The following is a 24709-nucleotide window of genomic DNA, read 5'->3' as shown; positions in this document are numbered from 1 at the left end:
ATAAAAATTCTGACTTCAGTGCTTGCGGGGAGGTGGTAGGACCAGGCCGGTGCAGTCTGGTGAGAGGAACATTAATTGTGAAATCTTACTGTGGAACATGTAGCCCAGACAGTGTCTTCCACAAATCCATCAGGAGACAAGTATGCCAATATTCCTGTAAGGGTCCTTGAGGCCCATCCCTTGGGGAAAGGAGAAGTCAAGGATGGTAAATGTTAGCACAGTCAGAAATAATGAGCTAGATTTACACACAGAAACCTACAGATCTCAGATGTAGCACTGAATAAGAAACTAAGAAACAATGACATTTTGACAAATTAAAAATGCACACAATGCTAGATATTTTTCAGGGGAAATTTAAGTGACTGTTCTATCCTTTTATTTTTAACTACCTGTATGATTTTATTTAATGTGGGGTTTTTTGTAGCCAGCATTTAGTTGAATCTTACGTTTTTTAAAAAAAAATCCTTATTGATAATCTATTTTTAGGCCATTTACATTTAATGTAACTAATGATATGTTCAGATAAAGGCTTACCATTCTATTATGTCATTTATATTTGTTTCCTCTGCTTTTGTTTCTCTCTTTCTCATTTCTCCCCCTCATTTGAATTGTTTACATAAACTTTAATGTTGGATTTTAATTGAGTTAAAATTTTACTATTTTTCTTTGTATAACACCAGTTTTTTTTAGTTTATTTTTAAAGATTTTATTTATTTATTTATTTATTTGAGATTGAGAGAGAGAGCACAAGCAGGGAGGAGGGGCAGAGGAAGAAGCAAACTCCCTGCTGAGCAGGGATCCTGGTGTGGGACTCAGTCCCAAGACCCTGAGGTCATGACCTGAGCTGAAGGTGGATACTGTAACTGACTGAACCACCCAGGTACCCCTGTATAACATCAGTTTTTATTTTTTTTATTTTTTTTTTTATTTTTATTTTTTTAAAGATTTTATTTATTTATTTGACAGGCAGAGATCACAAGTAGGCAGAGAGGCAGGCAGAGAGAGAGGAGGAAGCAGGCTCCCTGCTGAGCAGAGAGCCCGATGCAGGGCTTGATCCCAGGACCCTGGGATCATGACCCGAGCCGAAGGCAGAGGCTTTAACCCGCTGAGCCACCCAGGCGCCCCTAACATCAGTTTTTAAAGAGACTGTCCTGTCCCCATAGGATAGTCTTGGTACCCTTGTCAAAAATCAGTTGACTAGGGGTGCCTGGGTAACTCAGTTGGTTAAGCATCCTACCCTTGATTTCACCTCAGATCATGACATCAGAGTCGTGTAATCAAACCCTGCATTGGGCTCTGCACTGTGCTTGGAGCCTGATTAAGATTCCCACTCTCTCTCTTTCTCTGCCCTTTTCTCCCCACCCCTCTGCTCACACATGCTCTCTTTCTCTTGCTCTCTCTCTAAAAAAAAAAAAAAAATCAGTTGACTATAGATGTAGGGTTTTTTTTCTGGACTCTCAGTTCTGTTCCACTGATCTGTATGTTTATCTTTATGCCGGTACTATAATGTATGGATCACTGTAGCTTTGTAGTAAGTTTTAAAATTGGGAAATGGAATCCTCCAACTTTGTTCTTTTTCAAGATTGTTTTGCTACTCTGGGTTCCATTAGAATTTTAGGGTCAGCTTTTCCGTATCTGCAAAAAATGCCATTGGTACTTTAATAGGAATTGCATTGAATTGATAGAATGCTTTGGGTGTTCTTGCTATCTTAACAATAGTAAGACATCCAGTCAGTGAACATAGGCTGGTTTTTCATTTATTTAGGGCTTTAATTTCAATAATGTTTTGTGGTTTTCAGTATATTATTCCCATACCTCCTTGGTTAAAATTTATTCTTATTTGCTTAATTCTTCTTGAGGCTATTGTAAATGGAATTGTTTTCTTAGTATTCTTTACAGATTGTTCTTTGCTAGGGTATAGAAATACAACTGAGTTTTAAAAAGATTTTATTTATTTTTTTTTCAGAGAGAGAGCAAGCACAAGCAGAGGGAGAAGCAGGCTTCCTGCTGAGCCAGGAGCCCAATGCAGGACTTGATCCCAGGACTGAGATCATGACCTGAGCGAAAGGCAGACACTTAACTGAGCCACCCAAGCATCCTGAAATACAACTGATTTTTTTTTTAAAGATTTTATTTATTTATTTGACAGAGATCACAAGTAGGCAGAGAGGCAGGCAGAGAGAGAGAGAGAGAGAGAGAGAGAGAGAGAGAGAAGCAGGCTTCCTGCGGAGCAGAGAGCCCGATGCGGGGCTCGATCCCAGGACCCTGAGATCATGACCCGAGCCGAAGGCAGCAGCCCAAACCACTGAGCCACCCAGGCGCCCCAATACAACTGATTTTTACATTGATCTCAAATCCTGCAACTTTACCGATTTTCATTATTAGCTCTAATAGTTTTTTGAAGATTCTTTAGGATTTTCTGTACATAGAATAAGATCATCTGCAAATAGAGTTTTATTTCTTCCTTTCCAATTTGGATGCCTTTTATTTCTTTTTCTTGCCTAGTTGTTCTGGACAGAATTTTCTAGTACATTGTTGAATAGTTATGGAGAAAGTAGGCATATTTGCCTCATTCTTGATCTTCAGGGAAAGCATTTAGTCTTTCACTTTTCTTTTCCTATTTTTTTTTAAGATTTTATTTATTTATTTCACAAACAGAGATCACAAGTCAGACAGAGATCACAAGTAGGCAGAGAGGCAGGCAGAGAGGGGGGAAGCAGGCTCCCCGCTGAGCAGAGAGCCCGATGTGGGGCTCTATCCCAGGACCCTGGGGTCATGACCTGAGCCGAAGGCAGAGGCTTTAACCCACTGAGCCACCCAGGCGCCCCTTTCACTTTTTTTTTTTTAAAGATTTTATTTATTTAGGGGGCCTGAGTGACTCAGTTGTTAAGTGTCTGCCTTCAGCTCAAGTCATGATCCCAGGGTCCTGGGATCGAGCCCCACATTGGGCAGCCTGCTCCCTCTCCTATTCCCCCGGCTTGTATTCTCTCTCTCACTGTCTCTGTCTAATAAATAAATCTTCTTAAAGAAGATTTTATTTATTTAACAGAGAGCACAAGGTGGGGTCACAGCAGAGGGAGCGGAAGAAGCACCCCCCCCCCCCCACCGCTGAGCAGGGAGCTCGACGTGGGATTCTATCCCAGGACCCTGGGATTGTGACCTGAGCTGAAGGCAGACATTTAACCCACTAAACCACCCAGGCACCCCTAGTCTTTCACTTTTTTTTTCTTGCTTGCTTACTCAATTTCATTTATTTATTTATTTATTTAAATTTATTTTCAGCGTGACAGTATTCATTGTTTTTGCACCACACCCAGTGCTCTGTGCAATCCATGCCCTCTCCAATACCTACCACCTGGTTCCCCCAACCTCCCACCCCCCGCTTTAAATATGATATTAGCTGTGGGTTTTCATAAGTGCCTGTTACTATATTGAAGAAGTACCCTTTTCTAGTTTTCTGAATGTTTTTATCTTGAGGAGGTGATGGGTTTAGTCAATCTTTTTTTTTTTAAAGATTTATTTATTTATTTATTGGATAGGCAGAGAGGCAGGCAGAGAGAGAGGAGGAAGCAGGCTTCCCGCAGAGGAGAGAGCCCGATGTGGGGCTTGATCTCAGGACCCTGGGATCATGACCGGAGCCGAAGGTAGAGGTTTTAACCCACTGAGCCACCCAGACACCCCAGGTTTTGTCATTCTTTACCTGCTTTGTAACTGAGTTACTCTCTAACATCCTTTCATTTCAGCCTGATGGACTCTATTCAGTATTTCTTAAAGGGCAGTTTACTAATGACAAGCTCTCTTAGATTTTGTCTACTTGAGAATGTCTTAATTGGCCTTCATTTTTGAAGGACAGTTTTACCCAATATATTATTCTTGGTTGACAGTTGTTTATTTCAGTGTCTTAAATAGATCACCTAACTACCCACTGGTCTCCTTTGTTTTTGATTAGAAATTGATTGTTAATCTTATTGTGGATCCTGTGAGATGACAAATTGCTTGTGTCTTGGTGCTTTCAAAATTCTTTTTATCTACTGTGGATCTCTGAGTTTATCCTATTTGGAATTTATTGAGTTTTTTGATGTTTATCTTCATGTATTTCATAAAGTTTGGAAATTTTTTGGCTGTTCTCCTTCTGGGACTCCCATATGAATACATTGGTAAGCCTGTTAGCATCCCACCAGGTCCCTTTACCTCTGTTCATTTTTTCTTCTTTCTTTTTGCTCATCAGACTGGATAATTTTAATTGTGCTTTCTTCACATTCACTGATTGTTTCTTCTCCCTGCTCAAAATCTGCTATTGAATCCCTGTAGTGAATTTTTCACAACCACATTGTACTTTTCAGCTCCAGAATTTCTATTTGGTTCATTTTTATATTTTCTCTCTGTATTGATACTCTGTTTTTTGTTGGAACATGCTTTTCTTTGATCACATAGGACTGTTGATTCAAAGTCCTTTGTATAGTAATTCCAATATCAGCTTCCTCATGGAGAGTTTTTTTTATCAATTTTTTTTTCTGTGAGTAAAACATACTTGTTTCTTTGCATGCCTCATAGGATTTTCTGAAGCTGAGACATTTTGAATATTATATAATGTGGTAACGCTGGAAGTCGTATTTTCCTCCCTCCCCAGAGTTTTCTGTTGTTGCTTACTGTGAACTACAGTTATGTTTATTTAGTGACTTTCCAAAGGCTTTTTATAGACAGTGTCCTTTAGTATGTGGTCACTGAAGTATCCGTTCTGTAGCCTTAGTGGTCAACTGAGATTTCTTGATAGAAATTTACTTAAATGCCAAACTAAGCAGACTTTTTTTGTTGTTGTTAAGCATTTTCCTTCTAAGTTTTTGATTGTATTCCAGAGTCCCCCAAATGTTTATTCTTACAGTTTTTGCTACCTCAACAGTTGCTGCAGTGGAGGGACAAATACTTGGAGCTCCTAACTCCATTTGGGGGACATCACTCCTTTCTACCTTTACATTTTTTTAAATATTTTATTTGTTTATTTGACAGAGAGAAATCACAAGTAGGCAGAGAGGCAGGCAGAGAGAGAGAGGAAAGCAGGCTCTCTGCTCAGCAGAGAGCCCTATGTGGGACTTGATCCCAGGACCCTGGGATCATGACCTGAGCTTCGGCTTAACCCACTGAGCCACCCAGGCGCCCCTCTACCTTTACATTTTTAATATGTGTATCTTAACTTCTATTTTCTTTTAATGTCTACACTTACTTAAATGTCTCAATACTTAAAACTTTTCAAGGCAGGTAGTATTATTTCAATTTTATGGGTGAAGATAGTGAAACCTAGAGAAGTTTTCCTAAGTCACAAAGCTAGTGGGTCAGTCCAGGATTTCAAAGTAACATCTGATCCCTAGACTCACGGTTTTTCTACCATACCATACTACTTTCCTTGAGATGGCAAACTCTTTCAGACCCAACAAAATAATATTAACAGCCACTGGGACTATTAAGGATGGGATCTTTCTCAAACAATTGTTACCAGCAGCTATTTCTTTTGAGGGACAATCAGTGACCCCTCTTTTTGATTCTTTCAAAGTCAGAAGGCAGGAGTTTTACCTCTTTGCTCAAGAAAAGAAGGCCTGAAAAATGAACTCATTTTCCTATAAAGAGGTCCTACTAGAAGGAAGTATGTGACTAGAATTCCTCTGATGAAGGATAATTCTAGAGAAATTTGAGTCTGGTCATTTGGATGATTAGAATCACTAGGAAGAAGTTTCACTCTCACTTTGCTTCTCTTTCAGGTTTAGAAGCAGAGACGCAGAATTTGACTTCATCAGTAGGATCTATCTACATCATTGTCCCATTAAATCCTATAGGTGTTACATGTGGATTTTGAGCAGAGTGTGATAAAACTGGATGTTTGTGTGTATGTGTATAGCTTGAGATACTTGTATATGTGTGTTTTGCCTTTCAGATCATTCAGTTGCAGTAATCTTGTTGTCAGTTCAGCCCAAGTGGTCTTTTTGTTCCCTTTGTGTGATAATGTATATAGCATTTCTTTTTCCATTTCAGCCAACATTTATTGTGTACCTACTCTGCATTGTATTAGGCTCCCTTAGTTAGTTTGAAATCAAATAATACTTATCTGTGCCCTCACAGTAAGTTAGGGGTGACTTATTTACTTTTCATCTCTCAAATACTATATAATAAATAACTCCAGTAGAGGTATACCCAAGATACTCTGGAGAGTTGAGAAGCCATCTGAATCAGGTTAGAAGAACAAGGAAGGCTTCTTAGGAAGTGAATCTAGAGCTGAGTTTTGCAAGGTCAGTAAAGTAGTTCATGAGGTAACTCACTAAATGGATGTTGAGTGAGTGAATCAGAATTAGGTGATGCTTGGAGAAGGACATTTGCAGCAAGGTACAAAAGTAGAAAGACATGAAAAGTATGTGGCATATTCAGGGATTCCTGCATTTGAGTGTGGATTAAGTAAAGGGTCTACTGGTGGGGGAGTGGCAGGAGCTGAGGTGTAGGCATCATTCCGTCTTCACCCTTCTGGATGAAATATCAGTTTACCCTGCTTTCCTTCTCATTGCAGTTTACCCTTCCCTGGAGTCTGATGATGATGACCCTGCTTTGAAATCTCGACCCAAGAAAAAGAAGAATTCAGATGATGCTCCATGGAGTCCTAAAGGTGATCCAGTATTCTGTCCTTAAACTCTGTAGGTATGGTTTGGGGAAAATAGGCTGGGGGTAGTTGGGATACATAACATAAGAAGATATGATTCAGTCACTCATTTGTTTATTCAGCAAACATTTGTTGAGTACCACCTGTGTGCCAGGGTACTGTGTTAGGTGCTGGAGCAAAAATAGTGGATAAGACACATTTCATGCACTCAGCTCAGCAAAGTCAGAGGTGATGGAGCATGTTTCTTCTGATATATGGCTTGAGGTGAAAAGAAGGCCTTGAGCAGATTCCACCTAGCACTCTGAGGCTTCTGAGAAGCTACCATCATCCCAGACCTTTGGTAATACTTTGCCAAATGAGGGAAATTCTGCTGACTCTTGAACTTCACAAGGCCCAAGGCTCCTTAGACTGTCATCTATACTGCCTGAGAGGCCAGCTCTGAGGAGGGAAGAAAGAATGATCATTGAGTTGAATGTGGAATTTAGAGTGTAATACAAGAATTTTATTCATCTCTCTGGTTGGGTGGTTTTCACATTGGAGGGCGTATCCGTTAGCCTTTGCTGCTTATCAAACTACCCCAAACTTCGTGGCTTAGAACAATGACAGCTGATCATTTCTCATTATTCTGTAGGTTGGCTAAGCTACTGTTCTAGTCTGGACTGGCTTAGCCTGGGCTGGGTGGTCTAAACAGATCTTCAGGAGTCTAGACCTAATTTGGGGTGGCTAGTGCCTCTCTCCATGTGGTTTCTCCTAGTCCACCAGGAAGCCAGCATAAACTTTTTCACAGGAAAGCAGAAACATGTCCATTAGCAAGAGAGGGAAAGCCCCAGTTTGCAAGCACTTTTCAAGCCTCTGCTGGTGTCATGTTTTCCATTGTCCCACTAGCCAAAGCAAGTTACATGGTCAAGCCTCAATTCCAGGGGTGGAGCTATGGATTATACCTCTCAAGAGAGGGAACTGCAGAGCCCTCCTCTGCATGCAGGGAGATGTGAGCAAGTTGAAAGCTATAACTGCAACAGTCTGCTGCAGAGGGTGCTGGTTCCTCCATACCCATGGGTCCCTAGGATATCCCCTGCTGATTCCACCTATCCTATTTTTTTTTATTAATATATAATGTCTTATTTGTCCCAGGGGTAGGGTTCTATGAATCATCAGGCTTACACATTTCACCGCACTTACCATGGCACATACCCTCCACAGTGTCCATAACCCAGCCACCCTATCCCTCCCTCCCAACCCCCCAGCAATCCTCAGTTTGTTTCATGAGATTAAGAGTCTCTCATGGAGTCATCTAGGTGACTCAGTCATTAAGCATCTGCCTTCAGCTCAGGCCATGATCCCAGTGTCCTGGGATCAAGCCCCACATTGGGCTTCCTGCTCGGTGGGAGGCCTGCTTCTCCCTGTCCCACTCCCCTTGCTTGTGTTCCCTCTCTGGTTGTTTCTCTCTGTTAAATAAATAAATAAAATCTTTTTAAAAAAAGAGTCTCTTATGGTTTGTCTCCCTCCTGATCCCATCTTTTTTCATTTGTTCACTCCCTATCCCCCATGATCCCCACACTCTGCCTCTCAAATTCCTCCTGTCAGAGAGATCATATGATAATTATCTTACTCTGATTGACTTATTTCGTTCAGCATAATACCCTCTAGTTCCATCCATGTCATTGAAAACGGCAAGATTTCATTTCTTTTGATGGCTGCATAGTATTCCATTATATGTATATACGCACACACACACACCCCACATCTTCTTTATCCATTCATCTGTTGATGGACGTCTAGGTTCTTTCCATAGTTTGGCTATTGTGGTCCCACCCATCCTCATCTGCCTTTCTGCTATTTGCTGGGGATCAGGGGAATGGGGTGGTAGGGTAATCCCTGAAAGTGTTCTCTTAGTGAGTCAGTCAGCAAATGTTACTTTTTGTTTTTGTCAGAGAGAGTGAGCACAGGCAGACAGAGTGGCAGGCAGAGGCAGAAGGAGAAGCAGGCTTCCTGCTGAGCAAGGAGCTCGATGTGAGACTCGATCCCAGGATGCTGGGATCATGACCTGAGCTGAAGGCAGCCACTTAACCAACTGAGCCACCCAGGCATCCCACTATTTTTTTATTGTATTTTTTCCTATAGTTTCTGGCTGATTAGCAAAATAGAAGAGTTGGAAAATACAGAAAATAGAAGAATGTATAAGGAAGAAAGCACCCATGATTCTGCTACCCAGAGGCAGCCCCTGTGTCAATGTTTTGACATGTTTCCTTCAAATCTGTTTTTCCTATGTATCTCTTTTTATGGTTGTGTATACAATCCTATATCTTGCTTTATTGACTTTTAATCAAATTAATGTGTACATTTGGTAGCAAATCATATAGCACAGAGGAGTTTAGGATGAAATGCAGTGGTCTTCACTTCTGCTTTCCTCACCTCCAATTCCATGCCTAAGAGACAACCTTCTGGTTTTCTTTTTTTCTGGTCATTACCTCCAAAACTCAAGATGGTAGGGTTTATACCACTATTTCTTGATGTATCAGCTTAGTCTCTGTTTCTCTTTCTCTCAGCGCTGTCACTCTCTCTTGATTACCCACTTTATTTTTTTTTAAAGGTTTTATTTTTTTATTTGACAGTCAGAAATCACAAGTAGGCAGAGAGGCAGGCAGAGAGAGAGGAGGAAGCAGGCTCCCTGCTGAGCAGAGAGCCTGATGTGGGGCTCAATCCCAGGACCCTGGGATCATGACCTGAGCTGAAGGCAGACGCTTTAACCCACTGAGCCACCCAGGCACCCCGATTACCCACTTTCTAAGATACAGACATTAGAACACTTTCTTTCTTCTGACCTTCTGTGAACTGCACATTTTCCCTTACATTGTCAAGGTTGTTAGCATTTATATTGCCTTGTGATTAATACTTTATATTAACTAGGGGTTGACTGTAAAAGTTGAAAACCAATACATATACCTGACCTTTTAAATATTATTTCATAAGTATGTCCTTATGCCATTGTTTTAAATATTTTAATGGCCACCAGATATTCTATCTGTGCATATACCTTATTTACCTAACTTGTTTAATGTGAGGCATTTAGTCTATTGCCAAGTTCACATTTGGGGTGAACATATTTATATGTGTTGGTTTCTCTGATTATTTTTAGGATGGATCCCCACTAAATTCCAAAAGGATGAAACTTATATGTGGGTATATGGTAAATCTTTCCCTCTCACCCCTGTTCCACAGCCTTCACTTCCCCACTAGAATTCTCCACTAGAGGGTTGCCGTAAGCCTTTAGCTTCCAGAGTTCTGAAAAAGTTTATTCTGACATTGTTTTACCAGATTTTTCATTGTTTTAATTCAGGAATGAGTGTTTGGAGATCCTTAACTTTGTCATTTTTGCTGTTGTCATCCATCATAACATACTAAATAGTTCAGTATGCATTTCTATGAAAATGACATTTTCTTCTATAACCATAGTACTGTTTTATGACACCTGAGTAAAGTAGCATTTATTTTCTCATATCATTTGGTACCAAATCCTTATTCAAATCCCCCCCCCCAAAATTGTACCAAAAATATCTTACTTGCTTTTTCAAACCAGATTCTATTCAAGGACTAAATTGAATTTAAATTAAAAAAAAAAAAAGACATTTGGTGGGGCACAGTTAGTTTTGATTTAGAATTGTTTGTTCCACCTCTGTGAAAAATGCTGGTGTTATTTTGATAGGGATTACATTGAATGTGTAGGTTGCTTTGGGTAGTATAGACATTTTAATAGTATTTGATCTTCCAATCCAAGAATATGGAATGTTTTTCCATTTCTTTTTATCTTCTTCAGTTTCTCTGATAAGTGTTCTGTAGTTTTCAGCATACAGATCTTTGCCTCTTTGGTTAGGTTTCGTCCTAGCTACATTATGATTTTTGGTGCAGTTATAAATGGGATTATTTCTTGATTTCTCTTTCTCCTGCTTCATTATTGGTGTATAGAAATGCAACAGATTTCTGTATGTTGTTTTTATATCCTGTGACTTTGCTGAATTCTTGTATCAGTTCACAATTTTTTGATGGAGTCTTCCAGGTTTTCTACAGAGTATCATGTTGTCTGTGAAGAGTAAAAGTTTAACTTCTTCCTTGCCAGTTTGGATGTGTTCTATTTCTTTTTCTTGTCTGATTACAGAGGCTAGGGCTTCTAGTACTATGTTGAACAACAGTGTAAGAGTGGACATCCCTGTCATGTTCCTGAACTTAGGGAAATCTCTGTTTTTCCCCATTGAGGATAATATTAGCTGTGGGTCTTTTGTATGTGGACTTTACAATGTTGAAGTATGTTTCTTCTATCCCTACTTTGTTGAGGGTTTTTATCAAGAAAGGATGCTGTGTTTTGTCAAGTGCTTTTTCTGTATCTATAGAGAGGATCATATTTTTTTATGCTTTATTTTATTAATGTAGTATATCACCTTGATTTGTGAATATTGAGCCACCCCTGTGTAGCCCAGGAATAAGTCTGACTTGATCATGGTGAGTAATCCTTTTAATGGACTACTGGATTCCATTAGCTAGTGTTTTGTTGAGAATTTTTGCATCCGTGTTCAACAGAGATATTGGTCTGTAATTCTCTTTAGTAGGGTTTTTGGTCTTGGAATCAAGGTAATGCTGGCCTTGTAGAATGAATTTGGAAGTTTTCCCTTGATCCCCGGTTTTTGGAACAGTTTCAGAAGGATAGGTATTAATTCTTTAAATGTTTGGTTGGTTCAGTTCCCCTGGGAAGCCATCTAGCCCTGGACTCTTGGTTTTTGTTTTTTGTTTGTTTGTTTGTTTGTTTGTTTGAGATTTTTGATTACTGATTGAATTTCTTTGCTGATTATGGGTCTGTTCAGCTTCCCTATTTCTTCCTGTTTCTCTTTTGGTAGTTTATATGTTTCTAGCAATGTATCCATTTCTTCCAGATTACCCTATTTGTTGGCATATAATTCCTCATAATATTTTCTTATAATTGTTTATATTTCTTCAGTGTTAGTTGTGATCTCTCCTCTTTCATTCGAGACTTTATGTATTTGGGTCCTTCCTCTTTTTGATAAGCCTGGTTAAGGGTTTATGAGTTTTCTTAATTCTTTCAAAGAACCAGATCCTCATTTTGCTTATCTGTTCTACAGTTTTTTAAAATTTCTATATCACTTATTTCTACGCTGATCTTAATGATTTCCCTTCTGGCTGGCCTTAGGTTTTATTTGCTGTTCTTTTTCTAGTTCCTTTAGGTTTAATGTTAGGTTGTGTATTTGGGACTTTTCTCAATTCCTGAGGATGGCCCATATTGCTATATACTTCCCTCTTATGACTGCCTTTGCTATGTCCCAAAGGTTTGGGACTCTCATGATTTCATTTCCCTTTGCTCCCATGTATTTTTAAATTTCTTCTTTAATTCCTGGTTAATCCAGTCATACTTCAGTATGATGCTCTTTAACTTCCATGTGTTTGTGGTCTTTCCAAATTTTTTCTTGTGCTTGTCTTCAGGTTTCATAGTGTTGTGGTCTGAAATATGCATGGTATGATCTCAGTCTTTTTGTACTGGTAGAAGGTTGATTTGTGACACAGTGTTTGCTCTGTTCTGGAGAATGTTCCATGTGTACCCAAGAAGAATGTGTATTCTGCTGCATTAAGATGGAATTCTCTGAATATATCTGTTAAGGCCACCTGGTCCAGCCTGCCTCTCAAAGCCATTGTTTTCTTGTTGAACTTCTGCTTAGATGATCTGTCCATTGCTGTGAGTGGGGTGGTTTATAGTCCCCTAATATTATTACATTATTGTCCATGAGTTTCTTTGATTTTGTTGTTAATTCACTTACGTATTTGGCTACTCCCGATTTAGGGGCATAGTTACATTTGTTAGATCTTGTTGGATAGACACCTTTATTGTAATATAGTGCCCTTCTTCATCTCTTATTACATCTTTGGTCTAAAATCTAGGTTGTCTGGGTGTGCCTGGTTGAGCTGGTGACTTAGTCTTGGTTTTGGGCTTGAGTCATGATCTCAGGGTTGTGAGATCAAACCCCACATTGGGCTCTGTGCTGGGCATGGAGCCTGCTTGGGATTCTTTCTGTCTCTCTCTGTCCCTCCCCCTCCTCCAAAAAAATCTAGTTTGTCTGATGTAGGTATGGCTACTCCAGCTTTCCATTAGCTTTGGTTCTAAAACGAGTCTCTTGTAAGTAGCATATTGATGGCTCTTAATTTTTTTAATCCGTTCTGATACCCTGTGTCTTTTAATTGGAACATTTAGTCTATTTACATCCAGAGTAATTATTTTTTTTTAAAGATTTTATTTATTTGACAGAGAGAGAAATCACAAGTAGGCAGAGAGTCAGGCAGAGAGAGAGAGAGAGAGAAGCAGGCTCCCGCTGAGCAAAGAGCCCGATGCGGGGCTCGATCCCAGGATACTGAGATCATGACCTGAGCCGAAGGCAGCGGCTTAATCCACTGAGCCACCCAGGTGCCCCCAGAGTAATTATTGATAGATAAGAATTTGGTTGCCATTGCATTACCTGTAATGTTCTTGTTCCATTTTAGTCTTTGTTGCCTTCAGTCTCTCTTTTCCTGCTCAAAATGTCCCATTTAATATTTCTTGCAGAACTGGTTTAGTGTTCATGAACTCCCTTAGTTTGCTTGTCCTAGAAACTCTCTACATCTCCTTCTATTCTGAATGACAGCCTTGCTGGATAAAGTAGTCTTGGCATATTTTTCCCACTTAGCAGTTTGAATGTTTCATGCCACTACTTATTTCTGGCCTGCTGTGTTTCTGTGGACATTGTCAGCTGATAACCTTATGTGTCTACCCTTGTAGGTTAAATAGCTTTTATCCCTACCTTCTTTCAGAATTCTCTCTTTATCTTTATATTTTTCAAGTTTCACTGTTATTTCTTGGTGATGGCCTGTTTTTGTTAATTTTGCAGGGAGTTCTCTGTGCCTCTTGGACTTGAATGCCTGTTTCCTTCCCAAGATTAGGGAAGTTCTCAGCTATAATTTGTTCAAATAAACAAACCTACTACCCCTTTTTCCCTTTGTTCTTTTTGCTTCAGATCATTTTTGAACAAATACTGCCTTTAAAGAGGGGACTTCAGTCTCCTGAATTGCTTATTCTAGAATCTGCATACTACTTATACAGAAAGGTTTTAATAATTAAAGTAATAATAATAATAATAATAATAATAATGTTTTAATAATAACAATAGCAACAGCAGCAGCAGCAGCAGCAGCTAACCAACCAAGGAATCTTCAAATCTAGGTTGGTACCACTACCACCTCCTTTTTTCTGTGACATTGACTTGACTTTTTTCATTAATTAAAAATAGAATATACAATAAATTCCCATACAATCACCACTAACAATAGTTATCAAGATTTTGCCACATTTGACTCATCTATTAGTTCCCTTTTTTCAAAATTGTTCTTTAAAGCATATCCTACATATTTTGTCATTCCTGCTCTCAATGTACTTTAATGTACATCTCTAAAAAATACATTTTCTCATATAACCACAATCCTGTTATCATACATAACAAAATTAGCAATAATTTGATAATTCCTGCACATTATCTAATCCTAAATCCATAATAAAATTTCCTCAATTGTGTAACCATAAAAAGGTATTTTTACAGTGGGTTTGTTTACCTAAGGATCTAGCAGAGTTCGCATAGCATTTGGCTGTCATGCCTTTTGAGTCTCTCTTAATCTAGAGCATACCCCCTCTTTTTGTTTTGTGCTATTTATTTCTTATAAAAAGTAATAGAATTGTCCTATGACCCATCCCACCTTCTAGATTTGTTTACTTCCTTGTGACATTGTCTTTTTAATAAAACTAGGGCAGTTATCTTGTAGAATGTCTGATTGTTTTCTCATGGCATCATTTAACTCGTTCTCTTATCTCTGTTTCCTAAAAACTAGAAGTGATATGAACCACTTATTTGATTTTAGATCTTTGGCAAAACTACTTCCAAGGTGATGCTGTGAATTTCATACTGCATTGCATCAGGCGGTGCATGAAGTCAGCTGTCTCACTATTAGTAATAATCAAGTTAATACTTAGTTAAGGAGGTGATATGATCTCACCATTGTAAAGTTAGTTTTTTCCTTGTTGAGACTAGCAAGTAATATGTATGTAATAGTTTGGTACTGTGTTACTATATAGGTCTCTAGCATCAGTTGTTTTATTAGGGCTTACAAACCTGTGATTTTCCAATTTTGTCATTTTTTCTACATTAACTAGCTGGCATTCTTCTGTAAATAGCAGCTTTCCTTCATCATCTGGGGCTGTTTGGTAAAATATACTTGCTGTGTAAAATGTGGGATAAATAACTATTTTTTAAAAAATAATTCCTTTTTGATTCAAGGTTGCTAAGGCACTATAAAAGGGTTATACAAGAAGACAGTCTTCTTCAGGAGCTCATAGCCTGTTGGGCTGGCAAAATAACATGTGCATAACAGCACTTTAAAGTTAGGGAATGAGACAGGATGGTGTGGTGCTATATATGAAGTGACTGGTATATATCTTAAGTTCAGAGAGGGAGAGACCAATGTGAACAAGACAGGTCCTAGAGGTTTGTGTACAGAAGGTTGATTTCAGCTTACCTTTGAAGGACAGTCAGGTTTTGAAGAGGTGGCCAAAGGAAAGAGGGTACTGTAGGTAATGTGGTTGGTGAGGATGGAAGTAGAAAGAGGATGAGCTGTACATATTCTGGAGATAGAATAAGGAATCCATTCTGTCTAGAAAAGCTGAGAGTATGGATGTAGAAATAAGGCTGAGGAGGTGGGTAAGCCAGGAGCAAGACATGGACAACGTTAAATGCCAGTTTAGGAAACTTAACTTTTATCGTATAATCATTGTATGCTTTGTGTACTTTGAGCATTTGTAAATTAGCTTCTTACCTGATGGGAAACAAAATCAGACTTAGTAAAAAGCTAGAAGCTGGGAGACCGATGAGACCACCTTTGGGGGAGGCTCAGAGGTAGGGAATATGCTTGACATTCAGATCATTGTTTTCATCCTGTTTCCTCTGCAGCCCGTGTGACCCCAACTCTACCAAAGCAGGACCGTCCTGTGCGTGAGGGGACCCGGGTAGCTTCCATTGAGACAGGCTTGGCTGCAGCAGCTGCGAAGCTAGCCCAGCAGGTAGGTGCTGACACCCAGGCAGTGGCCCTGCTACTGATCCCAGTTTGCCTTTAGGACAAAAACTAGAAATGTCTCAGAGGCTGTCGTTGGGAGCCAGCGGAGACCAAGCAGGCCAACTTCTCTCTGTCCTTGAATGAGAACATTTGCCCTTCAGATGAAGCCCTGAGGAGGTTACCAGCTGGGTATATTTGAGTTCTCAGCCTCCCAATCAGTATCAGAATTTGTTTTTTGGGGAGAGGCTTTCCCTGTCCTCTATACCAAATATTATTTTTTTAGTTTAAATTCAGTTAGCCATCATTAGTTTCAGATGTAGTGTTCAGTAATTTATCAGCTGCGTTTAACACCCAGTGTTCATCATATCATGTACACCCTCCTTAATGCCCATTACCTAATTTCCCCATTCCTCCATCCAACTGCTCTCCAGCAGCCCTCAGTTTATTTCCTGTAGGTAAGAGTCTCTCATAGTTTTTCTCCCTTTCTGATGGCTTCCCATTCAGTTTTCCCTCCCTTCCTCTATGATCCTCTATGCTAGTTCTTATAATCCATGTATGAGTATTTTGCTTGGGTCATGGTTGACATTTTTTATTTTGTTCTCTTGTTCAGCCATTTTTCTCTGGGCAAAATGACTAGAAGGAGGAATTCATAAGAAAAGAAAGAACTAAAAGTATACCAAATATTACTGCCTTAATATTTACCCCCCTGCTTTCCAAGTAAACTTCACCCACTGGTTTTTGTCTTAAGGGGTCACTTCACTAGAACCAACTTGACCTCCTAGCAGGTTACAGTTTGCAAAGTTCTTTAATGTGTATACTGTACTCAGCAACCCTGGGAACAGTTAGAGTTGAATTTTTTGATTCTCTCCTTATTAACATCGCCTTGGCTCCTTAGGCAACATCCTATTGCGTAGAGCATTTACTGAGCATCTGCTTTCTGCTAGGAACTTTCATGTACAATGTTTTGTATAATCTGCCCAGTGGCCCTGTTCAATAGGTGATATTTTCATCATTTTGCAGGTGAAGAAAATGAGACTCTCTTTAAGTGACTAGTCCAGGATATTACAGCCAGTAAATGGAGGAGACAAGATTCAAACTCATATCCTCTAACTTCAAATTTCCTGTTACTTGCTACTTCAATAAAATAATTAAATGTTTATATAATTTAATAATTATATCCTATTTAAATAAAATTTAATAGAATGATGTTTTTAATATGCTGTTATATGGAGCTCTAGAGTTGCTTAGAAATGTCTCAGTGGCTGTTGTTGGGAGCCAGCAGAGACCAAGCAGACCAGGCAGGCCTTCTTTGACCAGAACTTCTGTTATGTATATCCTGGTGCCGTCTAAGATGTAATTTGGGATAAAAGGGAGGGAGGGGGGGTTTACTCTTTTAAATAAACAGATAAATTAATTAAAGGTGTGAAAACTACTAGTGCCTCCTAAGGAGTTCACTTCTGTTCGGTTTGGTCAGGGGTGACCTCAAAGAAGAGAATTTGAATGTTGGAAGTGGTTTGGCAGGCTCAGCTTTTAGAAGGAACAGGAGGCATCCCAGGAGAAGGGAAATCCTTGGCAAAGCACCCAAGGTCCTGTTAATTTGGTCTGTATTCACCTCTCCTCCCTAACCTACCAGCCCCTCATGCACATGCTTTGCACCAGCCATACTACTGCACTGTGGTGCTTGTAGTTCACCTTGTGTACATCACACTGTCTTATGCCTCTGTGCCTTTGCACAGGTTGTTCCCTCTGCCCATTGGGGATCATCCCTTTCAGATGCCTTACCTAACACTCTTTCATACCACCTACCACCAGTTTATTTCAGTGGCCTTCTATGCTTCTGTAGTATTCTCTCATGGTACTTGTAAGTATGCTTTCCTGTGTCCCTTATTAAACTGTGAGTGCCTCAAGGGTGGGGGTATATCTAATTTAACTTGATATCCCCACTGTACTAAACGTGTTTAATCCGCGTTGGGCGAGTGAGTGAATGGATGCATGAATGAATGAGCAAATCTTTCTGCGTTGGAGGCTGCATATTGGGAACTCGAGTAAGATAGATTCAGATTTAAAAAGGGATTATAGAGCCAGCCTGCCTAAGTTCAAATCCTCACTCTACCACTTTAGCATATTACTTGATTTCTCTGTGCCTCAGTTTCCTCATAAACTTTGAGGATTAGATGAGGGAATGGGTGGGAAAGCTGTGAGCATGGCACTTGCTGCAGAGCAAAATACTATAGATGTGTTAGTTTTTCAGTGTTATCATTATGGATTGGTAAGTATGAATGACCAAACATGAATGTCAGATATGCTAACAGGTTTTTGAGTAAGGATTGGCAAGGTGTAAATGGTCCTGTCCTAAGATGGTCTAGTCTTCAGTGAAGGAATCTGTATAAATTATACAAGGAGATTGGCAATGACAATAGAAAAATTTAGGCTATGTGATCAGGGTGTGAATAGATAATTTCTGGATTCAGGTGAGAGAAATGGGGGCAGAAATGTACTTTCTGGTATGGGTGGAATAGCAGTGTCGTTGAGAAAAGAGATTCTGAAGCCGGATGGCTTAGGTCTGAATCCAAGCTTGGTCACATATTGGTCCTGTAACCTTGGAAAAATGACTTAATCTCCCTGTGCCACAGTTTCTTCTCCTAAAAATGGGATTTTCATTCTTTCTTCTCATACTTCTTCTGAGTATTAAATGAGTTAAATTATAGAACAGTACTTGGCATGTATTACTAATATTATTATTCTTATCCCCCAGAAATTCCTATGATAGCCACAGCCTGTCAGATCTTCCGAAGGCAGGAGTAGGCCCGTGTTGCCAAGGCAAGGAAATGTAATCACTGAGTTGGTCTGTGTGGCTGTGTAGCATTTCAGAAGGTGAAGTCGTTCACATGCTCTCAGCACCACCTTTCCAGGTTCTCAGGGCTCCAGATGCCCACTATACAGGTACCCACTACACAGTGGATAGTAGATCCATAAAGCAATGGATGGATGAAATCCAAGATATTGGGAGAATTGACACAACTCCTTATTCATCCCTCCCATCCAGAATTGAGGTTTTTAAGACCCAGTGACCTGGAGGATTGCGAAGTCCTCTATTAAAAGAAAAGACCAGCAAGAGGAAGAGAAACCATTGTAAGAGATGAACATAGAATAATAGTTTTCCACTTGTTGAGTACTTATTATGTGCTTTAAGTTTTTACATCATCATTTAATCTTTCTGGCAACCCTAAAAAAACAGATTTATTTTGCCCATTTTACAGATAAGGCGATTGAGATTCACAAAGGTTAGTAAATAACTTGACAAGGGCCATCCCACTTAGGGAACACAAACCTAGATTTGAACCCAACTTTCTTTCATTCCAAAGCTACTACTCTTTCACACCCAGAGGTCCGTTTTTGAGAAGTGTGCAGGGTGGGTATTCAGATAGACCTGGCTGAATCCTAGACCCAACAACTTTTCACCTGTGAGGCTTTGGGCTCAACTTATTAATATCCTTGTACCTCAGTTTTCTCCTCTATAACCTGAGGGATTTTCCTTCTCATGGCTACTATGAGGAATAAATGAAGTATACAGTTAGCCCTTTTACAACATCGGTTTGAACTATGTAGGTTCAAACATAGATTTTTTTATTATAGTAGTAGATTTTTAAAGTTATAGTAGTATTATGAATGTATTTTCTCTCCCTTATGATTTTCTTAATATTTTCTTTTCTCTGCCTTACCTTATTATAATATTACATTTAACATAACAAAATATATGTTAATCAACCATTTATGTTATTAGTAATGCTTCCAATCAACAGTAGGCTATTAGTAGTTAAGTTTTAGGGATGTCAAAAGTTAAAATGTGGATTTTTCACCCACATGGAGCAGTATCCCTAACCCCTATGTTTTTCAAGGGTCAACTGTAAAAAGGGCCTTAGCTGCTGTCATAAATTCAGCTATTCTTATTAGAAGTGTCTATTTTCCACTTCATAAATGGCAGTGCTAGGACCAAAACCCAAGTCTCTGAATTCATTTACCCTTTTGTTACCACTGTACTGATTCATGGCAGTGGTAACTTAAGGATGGATGGTACCAAAGAGATGATCTTAGGTGTTAGAAGGCCTGTGCCTTGTGTGTACATACATCCAGGCTAGACTTGGGGTGGGGGTGGGCTGCAGGACCACATTGACCAGTGTCTAGTTTCCTTTCTGGGCAATTCTCTTCTTTTCTCCACTTCTGAATTTTCTCCTTCCACTTGGCTTGTATTTCAGGAGCTGCAGAAAGCCCAAAAGAAGAAATATATCAAGAAGAAGCCTTTACTGAAGGAGGTAGAACAGCCTCGCCCTCAGGAGTCCATTCTCAGTGTGACAGCACCAGCTCCAACTCTGGCCACTACACCCCAGCTTCTCACCTCCTCCTCGCCCCCGCCTCCTCCTGAGCCTAAACAAGAGGCCCTCTCAGGGAGTCTTGTTGACCACGAATATACTGCTCGTCCCAATGCCTTTGGTATGGCCCAGGCGAACCGCAGCACCACACCCATGGCCCCTGGTGTCTTCTTGACCCAGCGGCGCCCGTCAGTTGGCTCCCAGAGCAATCAAGCAGGACAAGGTATGATGGCCATATGGTTGCAAAACTGAGAAGGATCTTAGGGTCACCAGCTCCAAACCCTAAGCACTCTGGTAGATGGGAATACCTGGGAGGGATACTGATGGCCAACCTCAGATGCTTGGATTTGATCTCTTAGGCCATGAAGAGACATTAACTGGTGCTAAACAGAGGAATTTCAGGTGTGGGTTTATAAGGAGCCTTCTGGTAACCAGAGGATGGGCTGCAGGTGGGAAATCTAGGGAGGAGGCATATACATAGGTTCAGGCTGCCGTGAAGAGAGGCTGAGGCTATAGCAGAGGGAACAGAGAGGGGATAAATTGATCAAATATGGAGGAGGTCACATGGGACCTGAGAGGTGATTTGATGTGTGGAGAGAGAGGAAGAGGCAATGGGAGGAGTGCTTAATCCCCCCTTTTCCTTACTTTGGCCCTCAAAACCCAGTCCCTGGAGCATTCAGCTCAAGGGTAGTGAGGTCAGTATGGCCTTAGGTAATGAGGATGAGGTTTTCTTTCTTTTTTTTTTCGAAGACGGGGGTTTCTAATGAAAAAAGGCCTTGGGGATAGCACCTTCTGGGACACCAAATATAATCACTAACCAGGCTTTTAACTAATAACAGTGCTCAGGATAAGAGGACAGGGAGGCATAACCACAGCTCCACAGAATTTAGGAAGTAAAATGATTGGGGCCAAAGAAATCTGAGGAAAAGGAACCAGATAGACTAACCAGTGGGTTGATAGCTGCTGCAGAAGGTCATAGGAAGAACCAAGGCCTGTGGTATTGGATGGAAGTGGTTAAGGAAGCCTTCTTGCCCAATATGTGCTGGAGCCAGCATAAGGGTGGGGAGACTCTGTGGGCAGAGGAACAGAGGAGGGGGGTAGACTGAAGATAGTTGATGCTGGAATTGCTACTGAAGCCTGTGCCACAGCCTTTTATTTACCTCTCTTTTCCTCACAGGAAAGCGTCCTAAAAAGGGTCTGGCCACAGCAAAGCAGAGACTTGGCCGTATCCTGAAAATCCACAGAAATGGCAAACTACTTCTGTGAGCCCCCTCGTGTCCTGCCCCTCACCCCTTCACCCCCATTGCCTTCTCCATTGTCAACTCTCGGGGCATTCCTGGATCCTATCTGCCCCGGACAAGGTGCTGAGGCGCATTGTCCTGCTTTCTTGGAACTGACCAAAGGCACGGACTCCCCAACGGGCTTCTGCATCAACTCCCCTAACTCCCTTCCCTACTTCCACTAAAGCATCCTGCCTGCCTTCTCCATACCTCTGAGTAGCAGTGAATGGGAGAGGTTTCTGGCTGACTAGAACCCTCTTTTCTGCTGCTCCAGCCCATTTCCTTTTTACCAGCCTTGTCTGCCCTTTACTCTTATCCCTACTTAAAGCTGGAAGACAGGATCAGGAGAGACATAAAGTGAGCCTGGGTCCCTTGCTCTTTCCCTAGTCATGAAGTGGGATGCCCAGTGCTCAACACTTGCTGCAGCTCCCACCGTCTCCAGAAGCCTGTCCCCCTCTGCCCATATTTCCTTCCCCTTCTTCCCCCTAGCCTAGTGGACATGTCCCATTCCAGACTTGTTCTTGAGAGAAGGGTCTAGCCTCTGCCCCCTCTTGCCAAATGCTTCATGAAAATAAAGAGGAGATTCCAGAGTCTCCTTCCTGCCCCACCATGGGCCATTTTCAGAGGTGGACTTGAAAGGTTATGGACTGACTTGACTCACCTTTGGGAAGAAGAGAGATTTCTATCACTTCTCAAGGTGGGGAGAGGACTGACACCCAACCCTTTGACCATGACTTTGGAGCCCACTGGAGGAAGCTATTTTCGGGTGGCTACAGATGAGGTCCCCTGTCCCAGAGTGAGCTTCAGGGATTTGCCTGGATTTTGAGGTCCCACAGAACATTATCCAGTTGGCTGTAGCTGGGCCCCAACAGGTGAAAAACTATCTTCCAAAAGTCTGAGAGTTCCTGCCACTGAAGCAGATAACCCTGGCCCTGTGTACAGCCTGCTCTCTTCACCTGAACCACAGAGCACAGTCTGGACCTTCTGGAGAGGATGTGACAGGAGAGCTCACCCCTGGGTTCTCCATCAGGAGCCTCCCTTCTTCCTTCCCCACCTGAGGTCTTGGTCTGAAGAAGACCTCAGAACTCACATCTTCACTTCTTGGCCTTTGTGCTCCCAGACATCAGGTCAACGCCCAAGCAGAGTGCAGATGCACTACTCAGGAGCCTGAGCCTGGGAGAGGAGATGCCCATCTGTAAAGGAGCAGATCTTCTGATCCTCCACTCCCTGTCTTCCCCTTGTGGATGTCTCTGTTGTCCAGACAATGCCCAACCCCTCTCCCTCTTCCTTCTCCTCCTCCTAACTCCCTTCACCTCTGCTTGTCTTGCCTCCCTGGTACCCTGGACTGGATGGAGAATGTCCCACTCTCTCCGTTTTGGTACTGCGCAAGTAGAGAGCATCCTTGCCCTCTACTCCCCACTTCGACCTCACCCCAGTTTGCCGTGCTTCTGGGGAACTTAACAGCTACCATGCAGGCCACAGGAGTATGTGAGGCTTCCCATGTCGTCTCTGTGTCTCCAATTTGTCTCCCTTTTCTCTACAGCCCACATCTGCTCTCCTTATTTGGAATCAGGGGTCCCTTAAAACCATCTGCTTTTTTTTTTTTTTTTTAAATTTTGGGAACTCCAGGGGCCATGCAGTCCTCCATCTAGTCACACCAAAGGCAAAAAGCCTGGCTACCTCCCCCCTAGCATGTGAGGTCCCCACTCCCCTCTCCTCTGTTTCCACCCAGCTTTGCTTTCTTGGGGATTTCAAGGCAGCAGAGGGTAGTGAGGGGAGGGGAGGGGGGCAGCCTGTGTCCCTGTGTAGGCAACTACCTGACTAGGCCCTGACTGCTGTAACCAGACCAGGACCCCAGCCCTTCTGCCCATTAACACCCACCCCCTTGATCTTTCAAAGGCAGCTAATTGCTAGCAAATCCCCCTGGTTCCGGGCCTCTTTCCCCTCTGTTTCTTTGTTAGAAGTTTCTGTGGAGCTGAAACCCAACCTCCATATGACGGGGTTTCCATTTAGTTTAGATGGGCTCTCAGAGCCTCCTGTTTGTTGTTTTGTGTTTTAAATGAAAAGCAAGTTTACCCTCAGAGTTATGCTTTTCCAAAGAGGCTAGTGTGCTTTTTTTTTTTTTAATGTTATCAGGTTCTAAGTGATGAAGTAAGTTGGGGAGGGGTTGGGAGTGGTAGTAACTAAGGTGTAGAACATGGTGAGAGTTACCTCTGGTCTCCAATCCCCAGCACAGAGCTGGAGGTTGGATAGGGGGCAGGGAGAGAGGATTTCTATTCACCTTTAATATATTTTTACAAAAAAAGCAAACAATTTAAAAACAAGCCCACCGCTTCTGTACATGTCTAAATATATTTTTAGAAGTGGGTAGGATTGTGAATTTCTGATGCAGGGCCTTTTTATAAACAGGTTAGAATAGCATCATACAGACTTCTCTGTTGTTTTTTTCCCCCTGTTTTTTTCTTATATTGTGTTACTAATGTAATTTATATTTTTTTTAGATCCTCCCTTTCCTATAGAGATAAAAGTGATTTATCTTGGCAATTGCTTTGCTTGGAATTCTTTTTTGGTGGTGGTGGTGGTGGGGAATGGGTAGTGGGTGGTGAGTGGTGGGATGGGTCCAGGAGTGCCGCTTTCTCTTTATATTTTCTCTGTCCCTCCCTTTCATGAACTCAGCACAAACTTACAACTGAGGTGGGGAAGGGACAGAATCCCAGTCTTCATGAGAGATACAGTTGACACACCAGAAACAGATCATCAGAAGTACAGTGAGGGGTGCCTTGGTGGCTCAGTGGGGTAAGCCTCTGCCTTCGGCTCAGGTCATGATCTCAGGGTCCTGGGATTGACTGCTTCCCCCCTCTCACTCTGCCTGCTGCTCTGCCTACTTGTGATCTCTCTCTCTCTCTCTCTGTCAAATAAATAAAGTCTTTAAAAAAAAAGTACAGTGAACAGAAAACAAAGGGGGCAAACAATTCAGAGTGGCCTGACAAGTTTGTTGGGAAGCCTTTCCATATCTCCCATGAGCTATTTTTAGTAGCTACACCTGTATCCTCTTTAAATGTGGAGTTTGGGGGTTTTGTTTTTCTTCCCTCTCTCTTTTTCTGAAATGCTCCTCCAGGCTGAACTTGATTAATATGATTAGATCCAGTTCAAGGGATAGAATAGAATTATTAGAGCTAACATGACACGCTCATTTCCTTGTATTAGACACTACTCTTAGTGTTCTGTGTATATTGATTCATTTTGTCTTCACTGACATCCTCATTTCTGCAGATGCAGAAAACAGAGGC

General features: G+C 41.2%; 1 protein-coding gene across 5 annotated transcripts in view; it reads left to right on the top strand.

Moving 5' to 3' along the window:
- Positions 1–23963, top strand: part of PHF8 (PHD finger protein 8) — a 100259-nt gene extending 76296 nt beyond the window's left edge. For 4 of the 5 annotated variants that reach the window (XM_059156420.1, XM_059156421.1, XM_059156419.1 and 1 more), the window contains 4 exons: positions 6551–6646; positions 15667–15776; positions 20026–20362; positions 21317–23963. In XM_059156420.1, coding sequence (XP_059012403.1) covers positions 6551–6646; positions 15667–15776; positions 20026–20362; positions 21317–21405 — 632 coding nt within the window. In that variant the 3' untranslated portion in view covers positions 21406–23963. Of the gene's footprint in view, positions 1–6550; positions 6647–15666; positions 15777–16789; positions 16916–20025; positions 20363–21316 lie in introns of those variants that run through there. The other variant, XM_059156422.1, reaches the window with a different exon arrangement.
- Positions 23964–24709: the final 746 nt, after the last annotated feature.

Source organism: Mustela lutreola, chromosome X, assembly GCF_030435805.1.
Source record: "Mustela lutreola isolate mMusLut2 chromosome X, mMusLut2.pri, whole genome shotgun sequence".
NCBI lineage: Eukaryota > Metazoa > Chordata > Mammalia > Carnivora > Mustelidae > Mustela > Mustela lutreola.
Note: the sequence above shows the minus strand (reverse complement) of the source record. Positions and strands in the feature narration are given on the sequence as shown.